This window comes from Typopeltis vanoorti, chromosome 8 (genome assembly GCF_054136105.1).
Source record: "Typopeltis vanoorti isolate ZY-2024b chromosome 8, IOZ_Tvanoo_1.0, whole genome shotgun sequence".
In the NCBI taxonomy this organism is placed as follows: domain Eukaryota; kingdom Metazoa; phylum Arthropoda; class Arachnida; order Uropygi; family Thelyphonidae; genus Typopeltis; species Typopeltis vanoorti.
Genome location: NC_143556.1, coordinates 41943478 through 41971384, shown reverse-complemented (window position 1 = coordinate 41971384; position 27907 = coordinate 41943478). Strand labels below are relative to the sequence as shown.

At 35.4% G+C, this 27907-nt stretch overlaps 1 protein-coding gene across 3 annotated transcripts; it reads left to right on the top strand.

Moving 5' to 3' along the window:
* On the top strand, positions 1 to 26905 carry Dbp73D (putative ATP-dependent RNA helicase Dbp73D). 3 transcript variants are annotated; one of them, XM_090396632.1, is made up of 3 exons: positions 1 to 91; positions 20662 to 20719; positions 24655 to 26905. In XM_090396632.1, the coding sequence occupies exons 2-3, from the start codon at positions 20694 to 20696 to the stop codon at positions 26606 to 26608; spliced, it is 1980 nt and encodes a 659-aa protein (XP_090252758.1). In that variant the 5' UTR covers positions 1 to 91; positions 20662 to 20693; the 3' UTR covers positions 26609 to 26905. The 3 variants fall into 3 exon arrangements, with proteins under 3 accessions (XP_090252758.1, XP_090252760.1, XP_090252759.1); XM_090396634.1 differs by having other exon boundaries at positions 29 to 76; XM_090396633.1 differs by lacking the exon at positions 1 to 91 and adding an exon at positions 386 to 417.
* Positions 26906 to 27907: the final 1002 nt, after the last annotated feature.

The following is a 27907-nucleotide window of genomic DNA, read 5'->3' as shown; positions in this document are numbered from 1 at the left end:
CCCACGTGTATTGATGTTTTGATAGTTTTGGTGCCGTGATTATACACTTTCCTTATGATGTGGATTTCGTTTTTTGGTGGCATTACTTATTGTACTTTTTTCTTCTTTTTTTTAAATATATATGTGTATATTATATGCTTGTAATTTAAATTTAGTGCTCAAATCTGTATTTGTTGAGCACTGAGCACATTTAATATATAATTTCATGTCATGCATATATAAACTATTTCATTCGTTCTGGACGGAGGTGGGGTCACCCCTCCCCAAAAAATTTGATATACTTATAATTAATTTTGTTTGTGGAATACTGTTTTGAGCCGCTAACAGATTTGCAGCGTTTTATATTGTTAAGATATTTTGTGTTTTGCTAATGGAATTTCGTGGCGTTTGCTCATTAAATTTCTGCCTCTTAATTAGGTAAATTAATATACTATGTAGTTTTGATAGCAAAATAATAATTATTCTTATTAAAACTAGTAAACGTAGGATTAATAATATTACATTCTTTTCAAGAATCCAAGGCACGTGGTATATTTGCCCCCCCCCCATCTCTTTACTCATCATTTTTTCAAATATTATTTCTGTATCTTTCATAGTTAGAATACATATTTTTTTCATAGTTAGCCAGTAGAAGAAAGAATGATTATGGTAGGATGGGATTGATTGGTGAAAACGGAGGAATGATAACCGCTGCAGAGGATATAGTTGAGATATTTAGTGAGCAATTTCTAAAGGTATTTCATTCTTGTGAATGTGGCATCATGCAGAACTTGAAAGGAGGAGGAACTGTTAGTAAGTGAACAGGAGGTATATGAGGAATTGAATAGACTTGATGTAAATAAGGCTGTGGGACTTGATGCCATTTCACCAAGTGTCTTGAGGGAATGTGCCAGAGAGGTGACAACAGCTTTTGTATATCTTTTCGACATGAGTCTCTCACTGGGTCAAGTTCCAGAAGAGTGGAAAGAGGGTAAAATTGTTCTAATTCATAAGGGAGGTGATAAAAGTAAGGCTTTGAATTATAGACCAGTCTGTGTGTCTGGAGTTGTGGTCAAGATATTAGAGAAGTTAGTTAGGAATAAAGTTCAGAATTGGGTTGACAACAGAAAAATACTCTTTGGGGGCCAGCATGGATTTACTAAAGGAAGATCGTGCTTTAGCAACCTGCTTACTTTTTTATAATAAAGTGACAAATGCATTGGATAAGAGTATTGCATATACAGTGGTATATTTAGATTTTGCAAAAGCAATTTGATAAATTGCCACATGACAAGCTGGCAATTAAATTGGAACGGATGGTGCTGAACAGTAGATTGGTTGTCTGATAGGTATCAGCGAGTTGTCTATGGAGGAGCGATATCCCAGAAGAGGAAAGTTACTAGTGGTGTACCTCAAGGGTCTGTTTTGGGTCTATTGCTGTTTAATTTGTACGTAAATGATATCTGGAGAGGTCTGAATGGTGATGTGCAGTTGTTTGCAGATGATGCAAAGTTGGACAGAGCTATCAGGAGTGGTGTGGATGCTGTAGCTTTGCAAGAGGACTTGAATACCCTGTCTGAATGGGTAAATAAGTGGGGATGTCAATTCAGTGTTTCAAAGTGTAAGGTTTTGAAATTTGGGAAGCACAGATGGGATGTAAAGTACACAATCAGTGCGAATATCTTGGAAGAGGTAGAGGAAATGAGAGATCTGGAAGTGATTGCAGACAAGGACCTAAAATTTCAGGGACATGTTACTAAAATAGTGAAGACACAGTGGATAATGGGAATGATGCAGAGGACATTGACTTGTAGAAGTAAGGATGTTATGGTTCCTTTGTATAAGGCTTTGATCAGGCCACATATGGATTACTGTACACAGATCTGGTCACCTGGTTTTTAAAAAGATGAAATTGCGTTGGAAAAAGTTCAGAGGCGATTGACTAAGGTGGTTTCTGGTCTCCAGAATGAAGTCAGATTGACAAAATGCAATTTGCAGAAATTGGTGGATAGAAGAAGGGGGGGGGGGGATATGATTGAGACATATAAACTGTTAAGTGGTTATTACCAGATTAATGTCGGGGATGCTTTGCACAGAATGGGTGAGGATAGCAGGAGAACAAGAGGTCATTCCTGGAAGCTGTATAAGGAGGGTGTGAGCAAGGGAGTGAGGAGCAGGTTTTTTGCATGGAGAGTGGTGAGTGATTGGAATGCTTTGCCCGAGAGTAGTGTGTGCAGAGACAGTGAATATATTTAAGGCACAGTATGATAAACTGTGTGTATAACAGTGGACCTCCCATGATGAGTCTTTGACAACATGGAAGTTTTTATAATAATAATAATAGTTTTTAATATCAGTGTATAACATATGGTATTTTCAGCATGGTTTCATCCGATTTTTATCCGTCTTTTGGTGCGCTAATATTGAGTATTCATTTCAACTGCAGTGATTCTTATTCCCTTCTCTTATATGACCATTCTTCAGTTAATGTTAGTTTAATAAAATATTATACATTTGCGATTTTCTTTTTTATTGTGTGACTATTGTTTGCCTTAATATTTTATTTATTCTCCCCTCTGCTTTAGAGAATTCATTTGTTTTTAGATGTATGTAAATGAATATTCATGTGTTATTATCATTATCCCTGAACTTCTAAGAAGTCAGACTCATCACGGAATGTTCTGTTGTCATACACACCTTACTGTGCTTTAAATATTAAAATTCTCAGCAGACACCACACTTAGGCAGTGTATTACAATCATTCACAACTTTCCATGCAAAAAACCTGCTTCTTACACTCTCCTTATGCAGCTTCCAGGAAGAACCTCTTGTTCCCCCCATCTCCCACCATTTTATGAAAAACTTCTTTGACATTGATCTTATAACAACCCCTTAATAACTTATATGTCTTTATCATATCACCCCTCTTCCTCCTATCCACTAGACTGCAATTTGCATCATCTCAACCTTTCTTCATGCTCAAGATTCCAGAGACTGGAAATTACCTTAGTCAGTTGGTTCTGGAAAACCAGGGACCAAATCTGTGCACCATAAGGGGCCTAATCAAGACCTTATACAATGGAACCAGAATTTCCTTGTGTAAGTCAGTGTCATTTACATCATTGCCAGAATTTGTGTTTTTCTCACAATTTTCTGTCCTTTAAATTTTAGATCCTTATCCACCATCACCCTAAGATCTCTGATGTCTTTTGAAAGTGTTTTCTCATGGTTATACTATAAATTAAAGATGCCAAGAAACTATATTCTTGGTTTCATCCTTTATCCAAGTGTAAGCAAACAAAGTTTGCACGTGAAGCAACTTTATGACTGGGCTACTTGTTATACGTTATACATGTCCATAAGGATATGTGCATTACATTATGGGATACCAAGGCCACTGTATGAAGTCAGCAGCCTCTGTATACAAGTAGCCTAGCTGTGAAGTTCCTTCACACACAAACTTTGTTTGTGTACACATGGATAAAGGATGAAACCAAGAATATAATTTCTTGGCATCTTTAATTTATAGATCTCCGATTTTCTCCAGCTTCAACAATATATCCCCTCCAAATTTTAAAACCTTACATATCGTAACATTGAACTGGCATCCTACTCTGTGCCCTTTCACTCAGTTTATTCAAGTTTTCTTAGAAGGCCACATCTGCTCTACTTATAGTTCTTCCTAACTTTGCATCATCTGCAAACAACTGAATATCTCCAGTTTCATTAACGTATAGGTTAAACGGCAACAGTCCTAAAACATACCCTTGCTCCCCATACACAACTTATTGAATCTGTTATGCCTCAAAAAATTCCTCAATATTTTCTTAGTAGAATTTTCTGTGGTCCACAGGCACAAATAAGTTCCATTATCCAGTTCCCAATTTGTATATTTGCCCTCATCAGTCTACTTGATATTGCCTGCTGTTCAAGAAGTTTATCCTTGTATTTATTGTTGCACACTATAGCTACTCATTTTCCCTGATTATTATTGCTGGAATGTAGTATTTTTTAAATAAAAAATGTAATATTTTTTCTTACTTACAACGATCTCTCTCTCGTGTTTTAGTCCTCTTTTTCAGTCATACCTGTTATGTCAATCTGGTACTTATCAGTTCTTCTGCCTATTCAATTTCTTTTCCATTGATGATACTTATATTGATCCGCTGATGTTGATTGGGATGTGTTTTGGGATTGGTTCCAGTAGCTCACGTTGTGCTGTTCACCCTGGTGCTACTATGCCAGAAATAACAGAAGCATTGTTAAACTGGGCAGTGCCCCAGCTGGCATGAAATTCTGTTATTATTATTTTGTGACACTTCCAAGGAGTCCAAAGACTCATCTAAGGGAGGGCACCTACTCAACAACTCTCTGTCTTCACCACTTAATCCACCAACTACTCCAAACCACCATTACTATCATCATCTACACTAGTGTACATGTGTAGAGGCTTAAGTGCTGTGAGGACATCATGTTGGAGACTTAATGGATTTTTTACAACACTCAAAAAGAATTAAAATAGAATTTAATACTTCCTATATTTCGTCCTAGTCACTAGGACATCTTCTGGGATTACAAAAACAATTAATGTAACATATACACAAATAACAAACAATACTAAGCCCAACCACATGGGTGACACTAAAGTCCTATCTAGGTAGAGCGCCCTCTAAGGGCAGTAGTAGGTGGCCTGGAATGTAAGGTGGGAACTCTGGTGATGAGTGTTTCCCAAATCTTCGGAAGCTTAATGCAACCATATTTATTGAGATTTGGTTGGTTTTTGAGAGCTGCTGCTGCTTCTAAGAAAAGTCTCTCTTTCTTGAATTTGCTGTGGTTGAGCATGGTGGTTTTCTTCCATGATACCATGTGGGTGGTGTCCAAAACATGGTCAGCCAAGCCTGAATGGCCATAGTTGTGTTTGAAGATGTAAGACTTGTGTTCCTGGAAACTTCCGCACAGAGAGAATTCCAAAAAATAAAAAATAAACACATCAAGAAATATAGCAACCTTGTGAAAAACAACCACAACCACAAATTCAACCGCTCCAGACAGTAATAAACCTCTCTTCCAAAAGGCTCAACGACGATGCCGTTGGCACCCTTTGCCTCGGCCGTAATTTTGCCGTCGCTCCGAAGGAAGTGCCGGTGCTTGGCGTAATGGTGAACATCGAACGTGGAATCAGTCGCTTGCCATCGGAGATAGCTAACAACATCAGACTTGATGTAGCCAACATCCTCGCGCATTCTTCGCCGCCAAAAAGTAATTTATCATATGCCCAACGCACGGCTCTCCTGAAACTACGTAAAGAAAAAAGTATCGTCATCACCAGAGAGGATAAGGGTAATGCCACAGTCGTTCTTAATACCAGTGAATATAATCGTAAAATGAACATTATCCTCCGCTATCGCGCTACCTACATCCCGCTAGAACACGACCCCACAAAAACACAAGTTAAGAAACTAAAAATTTTACTCAAAAAAGTATCTTCCTGGCCCCCTGATGTCACGAAAAAACTTGAACCTTTCCGCTCCCGTTCCCCCCCCCCCCCCCCGAATATACGGTTTACCAAAAATCCACAAACCCAATTCCCCACTCAGGCCTATAGTAGATGCTACCAATGCACCTTGCTATAGACTATCTAAACAGCTGGCCAACTCTCTGATCCCCTCACCGGAAGGTCCCCTTCCTACATAAAAAAGTCGACCCACTTTAAAGCCCTCACAGAAAATTTAACCTTGAAGACGACAGACATATTGGTAAGCTTTGATATCTCCTCTTTGTTTACCAATATTCCCTTAATTGACACCTTATCTCTCTTAGAAAACGTTTTTCCTTCTGACATCTTAGATCTCTTTTCCTTTGCCATTAACTCTGGGTATTTCTCTTGGAACAACAAAATCTACAAGCAGATAGAGGGAACTGCCATGGGTTCCCCCCCTCTCACCCCCCCCTTTCCAATTTCTATATGGAAGATTTCGAAAAACGAGCCATAGACTCAAACCTTCTATCTGGCTAAGATATGTAGATGATGTGTTCTCTATTTGGCCTCATGGCCCAGACACATTAGACTCCTTCCTCAGTCATCTCAATAGTCTACATCCAAGAATCCAGTTCACTATGGAAAAGGAAAAGAACCATTGTTTACCTTTCCTAGACACCTTAGTCACACGCCTGCCTAATGATACACTTACCTTCACCGTATACAGAAAACCCACACACACAGGCAGATACATTCACAAACTCTCCCACCACCACCCCTCTCAACAATATGGCATTATTAAAACTCTTACCAAGAGAGCCCACAATCTTTGTTCCAGTGGAACTGCCCTCACTACTGAGCTTAACCACATACACAGCACTTTCCTCTCCAATGGTTACAGCGATCACAGTATCAAAAAAATAATCAACTCCTCCCCCATTCCCCGTCCTTCTCGTCAACAAGAATTTAAAAATGCCATCACCATACCCTACATCCGTGGCACATCCGAAAAAATAGCCAAGATACTAAAACAGTACAATCTACACACAACATATAAGCCCCTCTGCAAACTGGCTACACTTATCCGTTCTACGAAAGATCAACTCCCTCCTCTCTCTCTGCCTGGAGTTTACAAAGTACCCTGTTCCTGTAAGCTGGCGTACTTTGGACAGACAGGCAGATCAGCATCCATCCGTCTAGAAGAACACAAGTCTTACATCTTCAAACACAACTATGGCCAATCAAGCTTTGCTGACCATGTTTTGGACATCACCCACAGGGTATCATGGAAGAAAACCACCATGCTCCACCACAGCAAATTCAAGAAAGAGAGACTTTTCTTAGAAGCAGCAGCAGCAGCTCTCAAAAACCAACCAAATCTCAATAAATATGGTTGCATTAAGCTTCCGAAGATTTGGGAAACACTCATCACCAGAGTTCCCACCTTACTTTCCAGGCCACCTACTACTGCCCTTAGAGGGCACTCTACCTAGATAGGACTTTAGTGTCACCCATGTGGTTGGGCTTAGTGTTGTTTGTTATTTGTGTATATGTTACATTAATTGTTTTTGTAATCCCCGTAGATGTCCTAGTGACTAGGACGAAATATAGGAAGTATTAAATTCTATTTTAATTCTTTTTGAGTGTTGTAAAAAATCCATTAAGCCTCCAACATGATCTACACTAGTGATGGCGAACCTATGACACCCGTGTCAGCACTGACACACTTGAGGGTTCAGGTGACACACCTTGGATGTTGTATTCTGATGAAAAAACTAATTTCAGTAATTTCAGTTTATTAAATTAATTGTATAATATGAATTCATAGATTGTATACCGATGTCCTATTAAATAAATAGCCTAATATGATATGTATAAGTCACCATCTATGATTAAGTAGTTAAATTTATAATGCATGTATGCCAGTGGCACATCAGCAACGTCAATATTTAAAAAAAAAAAAAAAAGATGTTTGACACACCTGGGTAAAAAGGTTCGCCATCACTGATCTACACTAATGTCATTTACTGCCAACAACTAGTATTTTTGTATGTAAATTGCATGTGTTCTGAAGGTCGATTTTACTGTGTTTGTGATGAAAAAACCAGAGTTTCCGGCAGGAAAAAAAAACAACAACCTTGCTATCTTCATATGAGATTGGCTAATGCACTTTCAATTGAAGAATTCCCATGTAAAGATTCCTCTCATCATGACAAGAACTGAACTTATGCCTTTTCCAATTAAAGGGTGTGACATACCCTTGTTCTTCCAATTGTGCTACAAAGGCACTTATGTTCTACTATTATTTTATATTGTGGTTGAAGCCAATAAGAATTCAATTTGGTCCACTAAATAAGTTGTAAGTCAGAATTGAATTGAAGGAAATACAGGAATATTGATGATCTAAAATCTGGAGTAAGACAAGGGTGTACATCCCTCTTATTCCTTATTCATTATCTATACGAATTGCATTATGAAAAAAAAGGAACATCAAACTTGATATTAGTATTTAAAATATCAAACTTAGCTTTTTTGATTGTTGAGGCTTAAGTGCTGTGAGGATATCATGTTGGAGGCTTAATGGATTGTATACAGCACTTGGAAAGGATTGAAACAGATTTTAATACTTCCTACATTTCATCTCAGTCACCAAGGCATCTTCAGGGATTTCAAAAACTAATGTTACATAAACACAAATACCACACAATACTAAGCTAAGCATGTGGGTGACTCTAAAGTCCTATCTAGTCCTGTATAAATAAATAAATATAGATAAATGAATAAGGTCCTATTTATTTATCAACCAAATCTAAATAAATAAGATTGTATTAAACTTCCAAAGATTTGAGAAACGTTAATCATCGGAGATCCCACCTTACATTCTAGACCACCTACAATCGCAATTAGAGGGCACACACTACCTAGATAGGACTTCAGAGTCACCCACATATTTAGCTTAGTATTATGTGGTATTTGTGTTTATGTTACATTAGTTTTTTTGTAATCCCTGAAGATGTCTCAGTGAGTGAGATGAAATAAATTAAAATCTGTTTTAATCATTTCCGAGTGCTTTTTTGATTTATGCAGATGATGTTACTCCTAAACAAATACAGTGCAAGTCTCCAAAATTTGCTGACTACATTGAATAACAGCTGTAACAAATTTTACATGAAAATCAGCAGTAAAAAGGCCAAAACTATAAAAATGGGCTAGAACATAGAATACTTAAACTGCTATCTCTGTGGAGAACCTATAGAACAAGTAAAATATTTTAGCTATTTAGACAGTTTTTAGGGAAGATATCAATTTAAATGTGGAAATAGATAGTAGAATAAGCAAAGCTGGTTATGGTGGTGAGGTGGATGAATAAATTTGTATGGAATAAGAGAGAAATTGGTTCGTCAGAATATTAAATATTATCAGAATATTAAAAATGAAGATATTAGAAGGAACTCAACATTGTTAGCATTCAAGAATGTGTGAGCACAGCTAATCTAACATGGTTTGGTCACTTAAAAAGAATGGCAGAGGAAAGGTTAGCAAAAGAGGTTTTTGATGTTAAAAGGGCAGGAACAAGATCCAGAAGAACATGAAGATCTAGATCAATTGATCAGTCAGAGGAGCCCTAGATGACCAAAATATTAGATATGACAATATTTTATTGTTCAGATAGATTAATTTAGAGGAACACTGTTAGTAAGAGATTAGTAATGTAAATTTGATTACGTTGTGTTGTCTTAGTATCCTGTATATCCCTTGAGGATACATATTAGAATATTGATTATGATGATTTTTATATGAAGATGTGAAATATTTTCCTCTTCCTTAAGTTGAGATTTAAAGACATACTTTGACAAAAATCTGGAATTGAATTCTAAATGTATGCAGAATATAAATGACCTATTCTGACTTTAAAGTTTTTATATTATCCATTTTCATTATATAACAAAAGCTAAGCTTTGTGGAAATGGAGCATTCCCAGTGTAACCAACCCTCAAAAACAATGTATCAGATAAATAAAATTTATAGATTAATATTTACTCTGAAAAGAATATCCATTTAAAATACATATGTATATATATATTTTTTTCTCTTAAAATAAAAGGTGATTGCCAAACTTTTCAGAGCAATAAATTTAGTTGTCCAATTTTTTTTTTTAAATTTTATTACTGAACTTATAATGGATCCAAAAAAAACAGTATAAAGTAATATAATGAAAATAAAGATCAGGAGAAGTGGGTACAAACACAAAATTCACAGGAATATAATAGACTGTCACATTAAATTTTGAAATAAATATAAATGTTAAAAAAAAAAAAAAAAAAAGGCTATTCGACTTAAAAAAAAACACATTGATGACCATTTTGAGAAATTTATCATCAGAATTGTAGAGGAATAGAGAAAAGTTAGTAGATTGTTTTTAAGCTATGATGACTGGAATTAACTGGATTCTCCTTCCTCCCCACTTCCCCAAAACCTTAAAAGTTATCTTACCTCCTATAATCTAATGATGACTTACTCAAAATAGCCAGTGCACTGACATTAACTGCTTCTTATCATGTACAAGGGATGTCCAGAAAGTAAGTTCCTTTTTTAAATATTTTCACTGCAGTGCTGTGATCGCAATAGTGCACATGCATGCTGAGTTTGTTGATTCATTAGAAGGGCGTTGGTGCCATTTTCAGACATTCTCAAAGTGCATATGCTTCTTGGTGTGTGTTTATAATGTCTAAGAAAATCGAATCTCCCATCACATGTGAAATTAGATCAGTTATCCGTTTCTTGAATGCAGAGGAATGTTAAAACAGCTGAAATTCATCTGCAAATTATTGAGGTTTATGGAGTTCCAATTTTATGAGTGATTCAATGGTACAAAGATGGGTAAGACTTTTTAATGAAGGACAGGTGTGCACAATGATGAATGGAGTGGGTGACCATCTTTAGTGACTGATGATTTGGTGCGTTCAGTTTGAAGAGAAGATTCGACGGAATAGGGGATTCATTACGATGTCACTCTCGCTGTAATTTCCAGAAGTTGCACATTCATGTCTTCATGAAATTGTGTCGGAGAAACTTTGCCACCTTTGGCTGGGAATAATTCCATCATCCCCCATATAGTCCTGACATCATGCCAAGTGACTTTCACCTGTTCAAATATTCTGAAATCTTTCCTTTGTGGCCAGTGGTTTCAAGATGACCAAGGTCAAAGAAGCAGTCATTACGTGGTTTGCGTCACAGGCGGCAACCTTCTACGACGAAGCCATACAACTCTTGATGCCCCGTTATGATAGGTGCCTGAACAATGGCGGAAATTATGTAGAAAAGTAGTGAAAGATGTCTAGTTTTTCTTGTAAGTATATTTTTGTTTCTCTGACAGCCCATCGGAACTTATTTTCTGGATGTCCTATGTATATTACATGTTTTTTTAGTTCTTGTCTCTGTGTATTTGCCCTTCAACCTTGTAGTGGGTGGGGTAGTAATATGCTAAGGAGATGATTATGAAGCAAGGTGCTTTCCCATTGCTTTCCTTGCCGGACTGTAAGTATTTATGAGTATTCATAAATACTCATAAACCAGTGATGAATACTGTAAGTATTCACCACCAGTTTGCATGTTTTGAGCCCCCCCCCCCCCCAGTAACTTGGGTTTTTGATGAAAAACCCAAGTTACTGGGGGGGGGACCCTCCACCTCCTTATGAGAACAATTAACTCGCCTTTAGTTGAAAAAAAACCAAGTTTCCCCATAAAGGTTCCCCATATCATGGACAGGAATCAAACCAAAGGGCTAAGTCTATACCGACTGAGCTACAAGGACTCAATTTTCAATATTCTTATTTAGTTCAAAATTTAATGTTTTATGTTAATATTTCCATTTCATTTAATTTTTTATAAAAATAAGAAATCCTGAAAATAATGAAATATGCCACTTGAAAAACATTCGCCAGTTATGCTTCTTTTCAAGAACTCGGAAACTTTGTTTTTTATTCTACAGAATAGGCAAAACAGCTATTAGAACACATGCAATTAACAGACATAATACAGTGACTATGTAGCCTTGTTTGCTTTGGTCATAAATCCAATATAAAAAAATAACCTTTCAAGAATGTACTCCCCCCCCCCTCCCCTCTTCCTCTACCCCAAAAAATAATAATCTATACATTGAATTTATTTCATCCATTGATCTTTAGAAGTTGTTTAAACTGGGCTGCTCTATTTTTCCACTACACTTAGCTTTCATTACTTAGATCAACATTAATTTTTGAGTTACATGAAACTTAGTTTAAAAGTCCCAACTGTCATCCTCTGTGATTTTCCTATTTATTAGTTTCATTTACATGTTTATACCTAAATACTGATGATTATCTTATTAATTTTAATTAATAATTATCATCATCAATATCAATTTCCTGATATGTAACTCCAAGGGGTGTTCAGGTTACTATGACAGCACTAAATGATGAAGTTTACATTATCATTAATCTCCTATCAACAATTTTCTTCCAAAATCAGTCTAGTACTTGTCAGCACTCATATTGTCATATCTAACATTCCATGCTTCAAAGGCTCTTCTGACTGAATCAATCCACCTACACTTTGGTCTTCCTCTGGGTCTCTTTCCTGCCATCTTGGCATCAAACATCTGTTCTAACCTTTCTTCACCCATTCTATTTAATTGACCATACCACCTTAGATTAGCTCTGCTGATATGTTCTTGAATCCTCATAATATTAAGTTCCTTTCTAATATCTTCATTTTTAATATAATTCTGCCATTGGTTCATTTCCCTAATTTTTCTCAGAACCGTCATATTTCTGGTCTAGTCTTTGAACAGGTGCTTTATTTCTAACCCAACTCTCAGATCCAGAACTTAAAACTGGTTTCAACACTGTCTTGTAAACATGTTGCTCTCCAGCTTAATTTAATTTTGTAACTTAATAGATATAATAATAGGATTCTAGATTTTATGTAGTAAGTTTTTTTTTTCATCAGAGGTCAGGCCAATAGTTGTAACGGTTGGTAAGTAACTTTAGCATGCCATGTAGATTCTAGTGCAGTTTGTTTCTTTGTATATATATATGTATACTTCAGATGATGACCTTAATGTGAATGTTGAAACATTGAGTGTTTATTTTGGTTTATATTAAACTAAAGTTTTACTCTAACATGGTAGTTGTTTCCATAAATTTCATGATGTATTTTGATCACCGTGTAAGCATGAAGCAAAGGAAAAACATCCAGCTAGTAATTCCTTATAAATTTGATAGTTGTTGATATTTCAATAACTGTCAAATTTTGATATTTGTATTGATATTTCACTTGCAAGGAGCTTAAAACAATGCTTATTTTCACAGTAACTGGATGGTATTGAGAATTTCAACGAGGAAAAAAAAAACTGAGCAATGTTTTTACATGACTTTTAATGGGATTATATTGATCGAGTGCATGTAATAAACAACTATGTTATACCAACTAGTTTCACCAACTAAGGCTGTTGGCATCTTCAGGGTACATAACTGATGTAAGACACTAAAAAGTAAAAAACTGTTACAAACTATAATCAATCGATCCCAATTATATTAAACAAAGAACAGAGCGCGTACAATACATGCATAGAGCGTGCATGATCTCACTTGTTATTTAGGAACGTGCTATAGTTGGCACTATAATTCAGTTCTGGCGAGTTGAGAGATCTAATAAGGGCCTTCCAGATCATGGGTAAGATTAGTCCTTGGTTCCTGTTAAGGTTTTTGTATGCAGTGGGCAACTGTTGTGGCCTCTTTAAAAATTCGGGAGCGGAGGTCCTCTATATAAGGAATTGTGCTTCTATCCGATTCTATGATATGGCTCATTCTTGGGAAATGAAAAGTTAACCCCGATTTTTCTTCTCTGTTATTATTAACGTCACCTATGTGTTCTTTTTGCCTAATTTCAAGGCTCCTTGAAGTTTGGCCGATGTAATTCAAGCCGCATGAGCAGGGTATGTTATAAACTACAGCATATTTGGAGAAAGGATGGTTATCTTTTGGAGATCTTAAGAATTGTCTCTGTAGGTTTAAAGGCTACTCTTATTTTATGTGGTCTAAGGAGTCTTGCAATCTTATTGGAAACTGTCCCTAAGTAAGGAATGGCAATGGTAGAAATATAATGTATATCATCTCGTTGTCTTTGTCGGGGTTCAGAGAAAAGTATCTGGTGGACGAGTCTTCGAGGAAATCCATTCATGGTAAGGTTGGTAGATATCAGGGATAGTTCTTCCTGGAGGTCTTGTTCATCTGTTGTAAGAAGAGAGGCACAGTTCTTCAGCATGTGTACAATACTAAGTTTCTGAGAAATGTGGTGACAGGAAGTGAAATGTAAATAACATCCTGTATTGGTAGGTTTGCGGTAAACTGAGAGGTTGATACCACCATTCGGAAGCTTCTTAATTAAAGTGTCAGAAATGATAATTGGTTATCTTTTTCAAGTTCTAGAGTGAATTTGATTGTGTGGTGTAGAGAGTTGATTTTGTTAAGAAAGTCGATCAGGTCTTTTTTTGTGTTTCCAAACAATAAAGTGGGATAGAAGCACAATTCCTTACATAGAGGAGGACTTCCGCTCCCGAATTTTTAAAGATGCCACAACAGTTGCCCGCTACATACAAAACCTTAACAGGAACCAAGGACTAATCTTACCTGTGATCTAGAAGATCCTTATTAGATCTCTCAACTTGCCAGAACTGAATTACAGTGCCAACTATAGTACGTTCCTAAATAACAACAAGTGAGATCATGCACACTCTATGCATGTATTGTACGCGCTCTGTTCTTTGTTTAATATAATTGGAATCGGTTGATTATAGTTTGTATCAGTTTTTTACTTTTTGGTGCCTTACATCAGTAGGGAAGATGCCAACAGCCTTAGTTGGTATAACGTAGTTGTTTATTACATGCACTTGATCAATATAATTTCATTAAAAGTCATTCCAGAGCTTTTTGGTCAAGAAAATTAAATGTTTTTTAACATGAATAGAATCCATGGGGAAACCAAAAGAAAGGTATGCCGTTTTGAACTCCTTAAATGTAAAAAGGCCAAACTATTAAATCACCTCACTTTCAAGACAAGCGAAACATATTTATTTTAAAACAGCTTTGGCACTTCTATGTGAATGGATACAGCATACTAGATTTCTTTTAGGCGAAATAAATTTAGAATGTTATCAGATTTATGACAATATTTCTAGTACTTTAGACCAAGATATATGGTCGCATTTGGACAGAATGGTCACTATTAGCTATGTATAAAGCCTTTTTTTCTTGATAAAGCCTTTGCAACAAGCAAACAAAACCAGTTTATACAAAACGTTTAAGTCAAAACCTTCTCTACCAGACAGCAAAGTTATTTTTAATTTATCGGATCACGTGTTAACAAAACCAGAGATCAATATGCTTAAAAGGGGTTTCAATTTTGCGATAACACCTGATCCTATTCCTAAAGTGGATATCATTTGTAATATAGAAAGGGCAGTCTCGTTGTTACTGGAACCCATAGCTAATGATATTAGATTAAAAAGTAGTATTATCCTCTCATTCCAGAACTCCTAACAAAAATATCACTACTCTGGAAAAAAGAACATTGTATAGTTGGAAGAAAAAGAAAGACATTATCATACTGAAGACAGATAATGGAAATTCAACAGTGATTTTAAGCACCAGTGATTACGAAGATAAGATTAACAGCTTACTGTCTGATACATCAATCTACCGTGTCCTAGTCACAGATCCAACACTAAAAAATCACGACACCAATGATATAATACGTCACACTGTGAGTGATAATGATAGAATGCAAGATGGATAGAGAAATAGGGAGGAGTCAAGTGGACAGAGTATAAGGAGAGTGAATGTTGAAAGTAGCAGTTAATATGTGTATGAAATAAGAGGGATGAAATTTTTACCTATCTAGTCAATCCATATACACTCAGGCAGATGTTATTAGACTCAAATTGGATGATGCTTTTAACTTTCTACAAAGAATTAATTTGTACAAACACATTCGACTGTAATCTTTTTTATACGTAGATACTGCACTGTTAACTTAACTTTTGTACATGCATATTCTTTACTAGTTTATTTTTGACTATTTATGTACTGCTGAAGCTTTTGAGTTTGTGTATTGGTGTATCCTTGCTGTAATTTTGTTTATATTTAGGTACTGCATTGCTAAACCTAAACTTAATATTTGTGCATGCTTACTGATTAATAATATCTCTTTGACTATTTATGTACTGCTATAACCTTTGTTGTAATTTTATCTATATGTATATATTGCATTCCTTGGCTTGGTTTTTGTACATCCATTTTGCGTACTAATTTTTCTTTGCCTATTTATGTACTGATGTAGCTTTTGACCTTATGTATTACTGTAATAACCTTTGCAGTAATTTAATTTATATGTAGACACTGCATTGTGTTGAGGAAATAAATAACCTTGATGTCAATAAGGCTATAGGATTTGATGACATATCACCACTCGTCTTAAGAGAATTGGCAGTAGCATTGGTTTGCCTGTTTAATAAGAGGCTTACATTTGATAGGATACCACATGAAAGACTGTTTGTATAAACTGGAGAATAGGGAATTGGAATATAAACTATTGACTTGGATAAGTGGGTGGCTGACTGATAAATATCAGGAAATGGTATATGGTTGGTATGAATATACTAGACAAGGTAACCACTGAAGTACTCTAGGGATCAGTCCTTGGACCATTGCTGTTCAATCTATACATTAATGATATTGGGAAGGACCTGATGGGAGATGTTCAGTTGTTTGCTGATGATGCAAAAATAGGCAGAGCAATCAGAAATGTTACTAATATACAGCAGCACTTACAGAATGATTTGATTAAGATGGAACAGTGGACAAATGAAAATGGCTCTCATTTCAGTGTTAGTAAATGTATAAGTTATGCACTTTGATATGATGAGATTTCCAGTGGTATATTGTATTTGTGGGATTATGCTTCAAGAAACTGAGGTTAGGGTTCTTGGAGTTATGGTGGATGGTATATGGTGGAAACTGAAGATCCCCATTGCAAAGAACAGTAACAAAGACGATATTGGGATTGCGGAATGCTAATTATGAGGACAGATTGAGAGCAAGTCAATAACATTGGAAAGTTTACCAGTGACCGCAGACACTGGTAAACAGAAAAAAGAGGAGTGAAGTGATAGAGGGCTATAAAATTCTGAATGGGTGTTACAGAAAATTGTCTGACAGAGTTTTTCATTATATGGAGATGGGTGAGAACACAGGGGCATTTGTGGAAGTTGCCATATAAAGTGTCCAGTTAAGAAAGGAGTAAGAGCTAGATTTTCACTCTCTCAGAGTGAGTGTGTATCCAATCTGAATGAGTTTAGTAAATATGATATCTGGTGTGGATGATGTATCGTCACCCTTGATAAGTCCTTCATTTCCTGAAGGTCTCAGATAATAAAAATAATATTCTCGATGTCTGGAGTAATTATCATGAAGAGTTATTAAAGTAACAAAGTATAGAAAATTGCTAGAAAACATCCAAGAGTAATGGTGTTTTAGTTTGAGTATAATAAAGTTGAGCGCCTCCGTAGCGCAATTGGAAGAACAGCGGTATGTTGCGCCCTTCGATTGGAATAGGCCTAAGTTCGATTCTCGTCGTGATGGGAGGAATCTTTATCTGAACGATTTCAATCAAAGGTGAATTAGCCAATCTCATATGGAGGTAGCAAGGTTTTTTTCTCCCGGAAACTCGGATTTTTCATCCCACATACAGACAAATCGGCCCTTCAGAACACACGCAATTTACAGACAAAAAATACTAGTTGTGATAGTAGTGGGGGTGGGCGGTAGATGGTGTTGATGGAGATGATTCGTAGTAGAGGTTCGGTGTAGTGGTTTAGACAGTTGTAGGTGCCCTCCTGCGATGAGTCTTTGGACTCCTTGGAGGTGTCATGAATAATAATAATGTATTAAGGAGTACATAAAGCAATCACAAACCTAGAATGTGGAAACATGGCTGGAGCAGATGATAGTTTGAGATGAAATGTATTATAAAAGTTTACCACTGGCAGTTTAGCACGTACTCTCTTGCATTTTGTTTCATTGCTCCTTTTCATTGAATAATTTTTGCACTTGACTGCTTTACAATGGTTGAACTCATGTTTTAGTAAACTTTGGTGTAACAGGATTAATTTGTTATATCTGAGAGTTTACAACAGTGATTTTTCTTTAGAATTAATATTATGAGACTGGAAATTTTCTGGTAATTTATTGTTATAATGAGAAAGGTAATTATAATGATGTTATAACATTTAGGATGAAGCTTTAAAAAAAAAAGATATACAGTTAAAATCAGTGCCTAAAAATGAATAGCTTGCATATTTTAAATAATATGTAAGAATAACTGCAAACTGTAATCTGTATAATTTAAAAATATATGAATGAATATAATCATTTGGACTTGATTTTCCAGATAAACTTTCTTGTATACCTGTGATGTTATACAGAATTTGTAAATTTCATTTTCACGTTACTTTCAACCTCTTTTTTATTATTCATCCCATGATATGGAAGAAAAGGCTATTTTATAGGAATGAAGACAGCAGTCACCTCTTCTGTATATTATTTCTACACACGAGTGAATGTGTCCGAAAAGTTCTCTGACTAACAATGACAAAATGAATTTATAATTTCAAAATTATTTTTATTTTTCAACATAATCTCCCTTAAGATTAATACATTTATTCCAGTGATGCTCCAGCACCATTATCCTATCCAGCTGTAGAACTGCAAAATACCCCTCTACAGCTGCAATCAGCTCTTGATTCGAAGAAATATGCTGAACAGTGAGGAAGAGTTTTAGTTTTGGAAAGAGGTAGAAGTTAGAGGGAGCCAAATCTGGGGAATGGGGTGGATGTTCCAACAATTCATAGTACAGATCCCTTAATTTTTCCATTCCCAAAACACCTTTGTGGGCAGGTGCATTGTCCTGATGAAAGATGATTTTTTTTCTTCTGCAAACCGGGTCTTTTCTCATGAATTTTTTCGTCTAGTCTGGTTAAAAGATTGAAATAATATTCTCCGGGTATTGTTTTGCCCTTTTCAAGATAATTAATAAACAAAATGCATTTAGCGTCACAAAATACTGATGCCATGACCTTTCCTGCTGATGGAACCAACTTTGTCTTCTATGGCACTGAACAACTGGCTTCTGTCACTGTTTGGATTCTGGTGCATAATGGTGAATCCAAGTCTCATCCATAGTAATAAATTGACGCACAAAATCAGTTTCATTCTTGTTAAAATACTCCAAGTGCTGTTCAGAGATTTTCATGTGAGTGCATTTTTGATCTTCTGTGAGCACGGAACCCATCTTGCGCAAAGCTTTTTCATTTGAAATTCTTCATGCAAAATACAGGGTGGCAGTAAAATAACTTTCCCTCTTTGGAGGCATCTGTAGCTAAAACCAATAAATGGAATGAGACGAAATTTTATATTGAGACTTTTGAAGGCATGGGGAGATGATTTCTATGAAAAAAAGATTTAGTTCCAAACGCCGTCGATAGAGGAAATTTTGGCATTTGCAGAAACAAAAGCAATGAAATATTTGCAGTAAATGCAGGTAAAAAGGATTATGCAAATTTTACTGTGCGTACATGACAGCAGCACCACCACATCCACTTAAAAAGGGATTGGGAACGTTCAGGCAGTTATTTGAATGACTGATGAATTGTGCTCAATATGCATCCTACCTTGCCTCAGCGTGCTTGTTGTACACAAGAATGGTCAGCACATTGAAAATCGTGTATGTGGTCCAGGGAACCCTGATTCTGATGAATAAAACATTATTTCCTGTGAGTTCAATCACTACATTAATTTCTGTGTCTCTCGCAAGTTGTTGTTTTAGTTTAATTATTATTATTATCATTGTAATGCGGCACCTATCCAGCTGGAATGAGTGATTCGACTGTCGCTTAAACCGTCGAAATGTTATTATTCTATTTTATCTGTCTTTAATGTAATTATCCGCTTGTTTTCAGCTCTGCCAGCGCCAAAATTTCTCCTATCGGCGACTTTTTGGTACTAAATCTTTTTTTCGTGGAAATCATCTCCCCATGCCTTCAAAAGTCTCAATATAAACTTTGGTCTCATTTTGTTTATTGGTTTTAGTTACAGATGCCTCCAAAGAGGGAAAGTTATTTTATGGCCACCCTGTATATCCTGCACATTCTTTTGAAATGCCTATGGTCTCAGCAATTTCATGCACTTTGACTTGCCGGCTATACAATACCATATCCTGCACTTGATCAATGATTTCTGATGTTGTTACACTTTTTGGACATCCTTCACGTGGGTCATCTTCAAGGCTTGTACTGCCATGTTTAAACTCGGCAGCCCATTTCTTAATTGTTGAAAACGAAGGAGAAGAGTGCCCATAATCTTTTATGAACTTGAATGAATTTCTTTTGCATTAAACCTTTTACAAAGAATTTTATAACCGCGTGATACTCAGTTTTATCGATTTCAAGGGATACAGACAACACTTTTGCTTCATACAGCTGTATAAAACAAACTACTTGATAGAATGACTTGCAATTTCACATGGATGCTTATGACAGGTGTACCAACTTAGAAAAAAAAAATCTTGCTGATAGTGTTGCCATCTATGGTTGAGGCCAAGAACTTTTCATACCACCCTTGTAGATGAAAATGAAGTTGGTACATATATGCAAAATGCTATACAAGTCCATGCTTGGAAGGAAGCATTCCATTAAAATATACAAAGCTTTTTTAAATTTTTCAGTATTTTGTAATTGTGGAAAAATAAAAGTGTTTTTGTTTTCATTTTCTAAATTTTGAAGTAAAAAATGCAAAAGTCAATTAGGGTACTAAAATTTTTGCTTTGGGCAGCTAAAACATAAATCCATTTCTTACTATTAATGGCATATATATGACATTTAGAACACCAGATGTAATGGACACTTAATACACTTACGCATTTCTTCAAGGAAATGCGAAATGATGACCATTTTTAGGGTGGCAGATAACATGGCTTTTATAAATCTGACATAGTGTTACTTCTCTTTATTTAAAAATTAAAGTAGTTCAGTAAAAAAAAAAAAAAAAAAAAAAAAAATTTAATTAGGAATATTTTCTTTACCATTTTATGATTTTTTTTAATCATAGGACTGAATAATCTTTGAAATTGGTAGTAGAAAATGGAACAGTTGTACATTATGAACAGGTAAGAATAAGATTTTTTTTGCTTTGATATTGTGAGCATGTTTTTAAAAATAATAGTAAATCATTATATTAAATATTCACTTATATTTGCAGAGAATGGTTTTGCTGTGATCCTGGATATTGGAAGGATGGGGGGGGCATGCAATTTTTATCTATTTTTTGGGGGGCTGTAGCCATTGGCTAAAAAGGTCCCTCAGCTAACTTTCAAGGACTGTGTCATTTGAACAAATAGCCTTGGCTCAGTGAGTGCGTGTTTTTAGGATTCCATACTATTGGGATGGGTTGTAGTGTTCATTGTTTATGTAAATACTTTCCTGTATGAGTGAGCTTTCTGTAAATGAAGGATAAAGAGCCATTTATTAAGTTGTGTCACTAGTGTGACTAAAAAGGGAAGGCAGTTGTTGCTTTCATTTTCTGTGGTGAAGTTTATTTTAGGGTGTTTGCTATTAGGATGCATAAAAAATGTATGTAATGTGTCCGGACCATGGGGCCAAACAGCAGACACATCATCCCAACTATTGGTTTGGATGATGATGTAAAATCATTCTCTCTTATTTTATTCTTATTATTTTACTCTATATTTAGTCTATATTCTCTTATCCTTACCTCTTGATTATTCTTAATTATACTAAAACTTTATCTTCAATCTTAATTCTCTTAACTTCAATATGTCTCTTGGCCGATCTATACTTACAAGAATGATGCTAGTGGTTTGTGGGACAAAGGAATTACTAATGGTGGATACCTATTCCCTTGTCTCACACTGATTCTAATTCCTTTTTCGGATTCAGGGAAAATTTATTTTTCACTGCGCCGCCCCGAAACCTAGATTAACAGATAGTGTAGAATCGAGGAACCTGAACACAGTTTAGCATACAATCTTACGTTACTAAGAGTTATGTTTGCAGTCGTAGCCTCTCTATAATTTAATCTCCCGCTGTGGTCCGTAATTTATGAGCAAGTGCAACATAGAAAAAAATCAGGCAAGTCATCAGTTAAACAAAAGAAACAAAACATTTAATTCAATTGAAACATTATACATTCTATGAATTCACTCTTAATAAGTAATCCGCAATTGCTAATGACTGAGCATTAATTACTTAGATTCTCTATATCTATCTTAGCATGCATGACAAAGAACTTCAATTAAGGCTTACATATTACACTCGAAGAATCACACTCATTCATTAATACTAAGGACAATTATTAGCTGAATTACTCAACTAGCTTCATGTGCTCTTATACAATTTCTTCTCACAAAATTCTCATAACCTTTTCTACCATTAAAAGACAATTCTAAGGCACCACGTGCTCTCAATTAATTTACTTAACAAAATACTCAAAATTCTCATTATTACTTTATCATTCAAAGAAACATCCTCTAGAGTCCTTCCTAAAGTTTACAATAGGTAGATGTTGTTCTCTGGTGAACTCGTTCAACATCATAACGACATCTCCGTAAGCATTGGTGAATACCTTCTGCTGGGCTGGTCGCCGACCAGTAATTTGTTGAGAAATCTACGGCAAAGTTCCTTCGTCATTGTCTCGAATCTGTGGGGAACGAGGGGACGCCACGAGGAGGCTCCATACACATCAGCAAGACCGCCCGAAAACTTCGGAGCGTAACTCCACACCAGTAAGAGTAAAAACTCAGCCTAAAGAACAAGAGCACAATAGAGTTTCCTTGGCGCTGCACAACTTTTTTAAATTGCACGCCACACGTTCACTCCATGCCATCGATTACTTCTCCCATTTTCTCAGCGTCACCTCACATCATCCAGTACTGCGCGCCACACACGGAAATCTTAGCCTACTATTCTGCATGTATGAGTGGGGGTGGGGTGGGGTGGGGGAACTTATTTGCTTACTAAAAGGTGCATGTATTTCGATTCCGGCCATTTCTATTTAATCGGATTACCTCTTTCACCCAGCAATTTATAAGTACTTACACTTAAACAGTTTAGCAATTCACAGTACTCTATAATATCACATATTAAATGAAGAATTCTCAGCTTAGTAACATTTTAGTGAAATTTACAAGAGTAGTACATTCTGGTACATCAATAATTGATTCAAAATTGCAAGCCCATGTTAAGTCTGAAGGAAACGTAAATTAATTTAATTTTTGTTTAATTCAGAACTTAACAGTGTATTTGCTTGATGTGCAGGTAAACTATTGGTTTAAGTGTGGCTATGTTGAGTGCTTAATTTTCAAAACATTCCATATAGAAGTTAGCTGTGGTGGTGAAACCTATAGCAGTCACATTCAACTGTTTGTATATTTTTCCTTTCCTATGAAAAGAAAAAATATTTTCAAAGTGTTTGCTTGATGTTTATACATTATTATGAATCATTGACACCTAAGCCCTTCTATACATTTCTCTTTTTTAGTAGCACTATTTCTTTTATTCAGAATTTAGCCATATATTTCTCTGTTCCAGTAACTTATTCCTGAGATCTGTGTTGCTATTATAAAGATTTATTTCAGATTTTTCCATTCTTCCTCTGTATTGTTTGAATCTTATGTCTCTCTGTGTTTTTTTTTCATTAATTCATTTTGATGTTGCTACGTACAGGAATCTTGTAATGAAGAAATTTTATAACCTTGTTGATAGGTATTTTCCATTTTATTTGTTATTTTTAGCCTACTTGTTTAAATCAGAATTTTTTGCCATTAACGTATTGTGATCAGAATTTAATTCAAAACCTCTATATGATCTTGCATCTAAGATGAATTCAGATAGCTTAAAATTTCCAATTATATAATCAGTAACTGATTTTCATCCTTTGGTTTTTCATTTACATAATACGAACTCAATATTTGATTTACATCAAATACAGAGCTCATTGTTCTCATTCTTATAGTTTTACATTCCATCAGTGAAGCAAAAAGTTAAATTAATTTTAGATTTGATAGGAACTTTCCATCTATTTTGGTCTCTAATTTTAAATTAAATTTACTGAGTTTGATGATAATAATATGAAATTAACTACAGTAATACCCCGCCATCTTATTACATTTGGCTTTATGATGATCAGCTCATGCAATGCTTTTCATTTATGACCAATGCTCATTTATATGATGCTGCATTCATTCATACGATTCTAGCAACATGACAGCGTTGTGAATCCATCAGTGCACAGTTTTCGTGAAATGTTAGTTTACGATGCCATTGCTTGCTGCATCTCTATATTCTGGTGTTTCGCTGTGAATTATGAGCTGTTTATGACTATTATTTTATTGTTCTTTAAAATGGCAGATAAGATTCAAAGTAAGGGTGCTTTTGCCTCCAGTGAAAAGAAGCAACAGCACCCTTATCTTTAATGTAATAAACCTATTACATTAGATAGTAAGGATAAAATGATTAAATTTAGCGAGAATGATGTATTGAATACAGATAGTCATCAGTTAAAATTTACCTCTCGCTATTCTTGTTATACTTAGTAAAAACAACAATAAAGTGAAAAGTGCTACATAGAATTGAAAATCTTATTGCTGAAATGTTTCTGAAAAGCCTTGAATGGTTTAAATTGATGACCAAACTGGTTGGCATATTCCTTTAAACCAAATCATTCTGAATAACCTTTATGTTTGCAAAGATTATTCTAAATTTTTTTGCTTACAATAACTGACATAAATTAATCTTTTTTTTTTTGGCATCATTTATGCACATATATGGCTACTTAAAAATGTTATTGAACTATTACATACATCTACAAGTGGGGGGGGGGAGCATTGATGATTCCGTATATGACAATAGTCTTGAACCTAATGTGATATGACCAGGGTATGCCTGTATAGCCTATATAAATATAATCTATAATGAATACTATAGTATGTGGTAATATTATTTTTATTTTTTTAAATATTTATGTAATTAAGTTTATGCCATATTAAATATTTCTGTGTAATATTATATATTAATTGAATTGCAGATATTATGCAGATGAAGATTCCAACTTAGAAAAGATACCAACTGAAACTGAAGCAGTTAGATCATTAAATTTACTTCTTGAATCAGCTAAAGCACGCCAACTTGAATTTGAAAGATCAGAGAGAGAAACTTCACACAAATTAGAAGTTCAGGAATTACCATTAAGTAATGAAATTAAGGATGATATTAAACCACCCCTTGAAAAACTGAGGAAAAAGAAGAATAAAAAGCATCACAGTGATTTTGAAAATGATAAAAATACAACTAATGAAATAAAAAATGAGTCCATTGTGGGTGGATTTAATAAGAAACAGAATATTGAATCTTCTGGCTTTACAGTAATTGGAGAAATTCAGAAGCCAAAAAAGTCCACCTTCTCAAGAGTTCTTCCAGACTGGTTGGCAAATCCCACAGTCATTAATGTTGATCTTAATGTTGACAGTGACTGCATTGATAAGTCTTCACTTGATAACCACTTGATTAAATCATTACACAAGTGTGGTATTCAGAACTTTTTCCCAGTTCAACGAGAAGTGATACCTTGTTTATTACAGATGAATGCTAAAGCTTTATGTTGTCGGCCAAATGATATTTGTGTATCTGCACCAACAGGAAGTGGTAAAACCCTTGCGTTTGTTCTTCCTATTATTCAGTCACTGAAAGGTCGTGTTGTGTGTGCAGTCAGGGCTCTTGTTGTTTTACCTGTTCAGGATTTGGCCTTTCAAGTGTTTAAAGTTTTTGAAACATACTGTAATGGCACTCCACTAAAAGTTTCTTTAGTTACTGCTCAAAAACCCTTTTCTATCGAACAATCACTCCTTGTTAAACATGGGATTAGAGGATTTCAGTGTCTTTCTGATATAGTTGTAGCCACACCTGGAAGATTAGTGGACCATATTAATAGAACAGAAGGCTTTTCTCTACAGAATTTAAGGTTTTTGGTGATAGATGAAGCAGATCGCATGATGGAAGAAATTCAACGAGGTTGGCTTGTAGAGGTAGAAAAGGCTATATTTAAATCCTCTGCTACTACTGGAATAAATGGCTGTATGTGTTGCAGTGAGCAAATGCATGTTAAACATTCTTCAGGTCCAGTAACTGCGTGTACATTTTCCCATGTTGCAGAACCTCTTCAAAAACTTTTGTTCTCTGCAACACTATCCCAAGATCCAGAAAAGTTACAACGTCTTACACTCTTTCATCCTCAGTTGTTCACGTCTGTTGTTCAAACAAATAGATCTGGGATTTCTACTGGAGCCAAAGAATTGGAGATAGTGGACGAATTTGTAGGTAAATATACTACCCCAGTGGAACTTACAGAATACTATACAATTTGTGAATCTTCTGTAAAACCTTTAGTCATTTGGCACCTTATTAGAAGCAGGGGTTTTAGTAAGGTACTTTGTTTTACATCAACAGTAGAAAGTACACACAGGCTTTACCTCTTACTTAAAGAAATGGGAAAAATTACTGTGGGACAGATTTCATCCAGATCTAAAGGCCTTTCTAGGAAGATAGTTTTGAAAAAGTTTGCTGCTGGAAAAGTGGATGTTCTTGTCTGTTCAGATGCAATGGCTAGAGGAATGGATATAGATAATATCGACTGTGTTATTTCATATGATTCACCATTTTATATAGCCACGTATATTCATAGAATAGGACGTACTGCAAGGGCTGGAAGATGTGGAACCTCAATAACCCTAGTAGAAAAAGAAAAACTTGGAAGATTTCAGAAAATGCTGAAATCAGCAGGAAAAACTATTACACGTTTAGAAGTATCAAATTCAGAACTTGTATCATTCCAGGAAGAATATAAAAATGCCTTAGAAAGAGTATCTAGAACTGTAAATGAAGAAAAAAAACATATACAGATTCGTAAGAACCCTGTTCAGAAATTTAAACAGTTCTCAAAGAAGAAGCATAAAAACTCTATAAAAAGCCAGTCAAAATGGTAACTTTTATGCATTATATCATGTTTGCTGACATGTGGTATTCTACGACTGAAATGCTACACATTTCCACGCACCCACATGTAAGGTATAAAATCTTGTGTGGGTGGATTTGAGTGGTGGAGATGAAAAGTTGTAGATTAGGTACCTTCCTTAACGAGTCTTTGCACTTCTTGGTGTCACGTAATATTAATAAAAATATTGTGTAAAAATTGACAAGTATATATGGTAATATTTGTATATGAAGATTTCTCCTCCCCCCACCCGTCCCTCTTAATTAAATCATTGGCCATCAGTACTAGTGTTTTTGCTTTTCAAGTCTCATTTGTGGATTATACAACACTGACTAAGATCATAGTGTGATATTCTGAATCTCTCATAAAATTACGAGCAAGCTTTTGTTTACTACACTGGTGGCCAAAAGGTAAGGAGGAATTACATTTTTACCTGTATATGAAAAATTTTCACGACTACAGCTAAATGTGGACATAAATTTATTGCCAGCATACCAATAAATTATATTACAAAAAAAAAAAAAGTAAATTCCATACAAATTAAATTGAAATACGTTTTTGGCAAAAGTTACAAAGTTACAAATTTAGAATTAATGTTCAGGGCTTGCAGAAAACCAATCAAATAGACATTTCAGTATGGAATATATTGACCCCAAACTGCAATGCAGTTCTCACAACGTTGTACCATGCTTAGCACCAAGTGATTCAGGAGTTCTTGAGGCAAGCTGGTCCATTCCTCCTTCAGAGAAAGGATAAGGCCTTGTTTGTTTTCTGGAGAGGAATTTTGAGCAGCAGAGCATATTCCTATTGCATCCCGAACATGTTCGGTGTGGTTGGGATCTGGAGAGTGTGTTATCCGTTTGATTCAATTAATATCTTCTGTTCTCCAGAAATATTTCCACTGTTCGTGTATAATGTGATGTTAGATTGTCATCCATAAAAATAAATTCTTTTCCTACAACACCACGGAACAATCGAATATAATGTTGAAGAACTTCATTGCAATGTTGTTCGCCAGTCATATTCCCTTTTTCCAGCACTTGTAGCTTGGTGTGTCCATTAAGTATAATGCCTCCCCACACCATGACTCTAGCACCACCATATCTATCCTTTTCAAGAACATTCCTGCAATGGTAAGCAGTACTGCTTTCATGTTATATCAGGTGTCACCTAGAATCGGAGGAAAGACTAAAATAATTCTCATCTGTAAAGAGTACATTAACCCATTTGTATCTTGTCCAATTTTTATGGGATCAACGCCACTGAAATCATGCTCTACAATGAGCTGTGG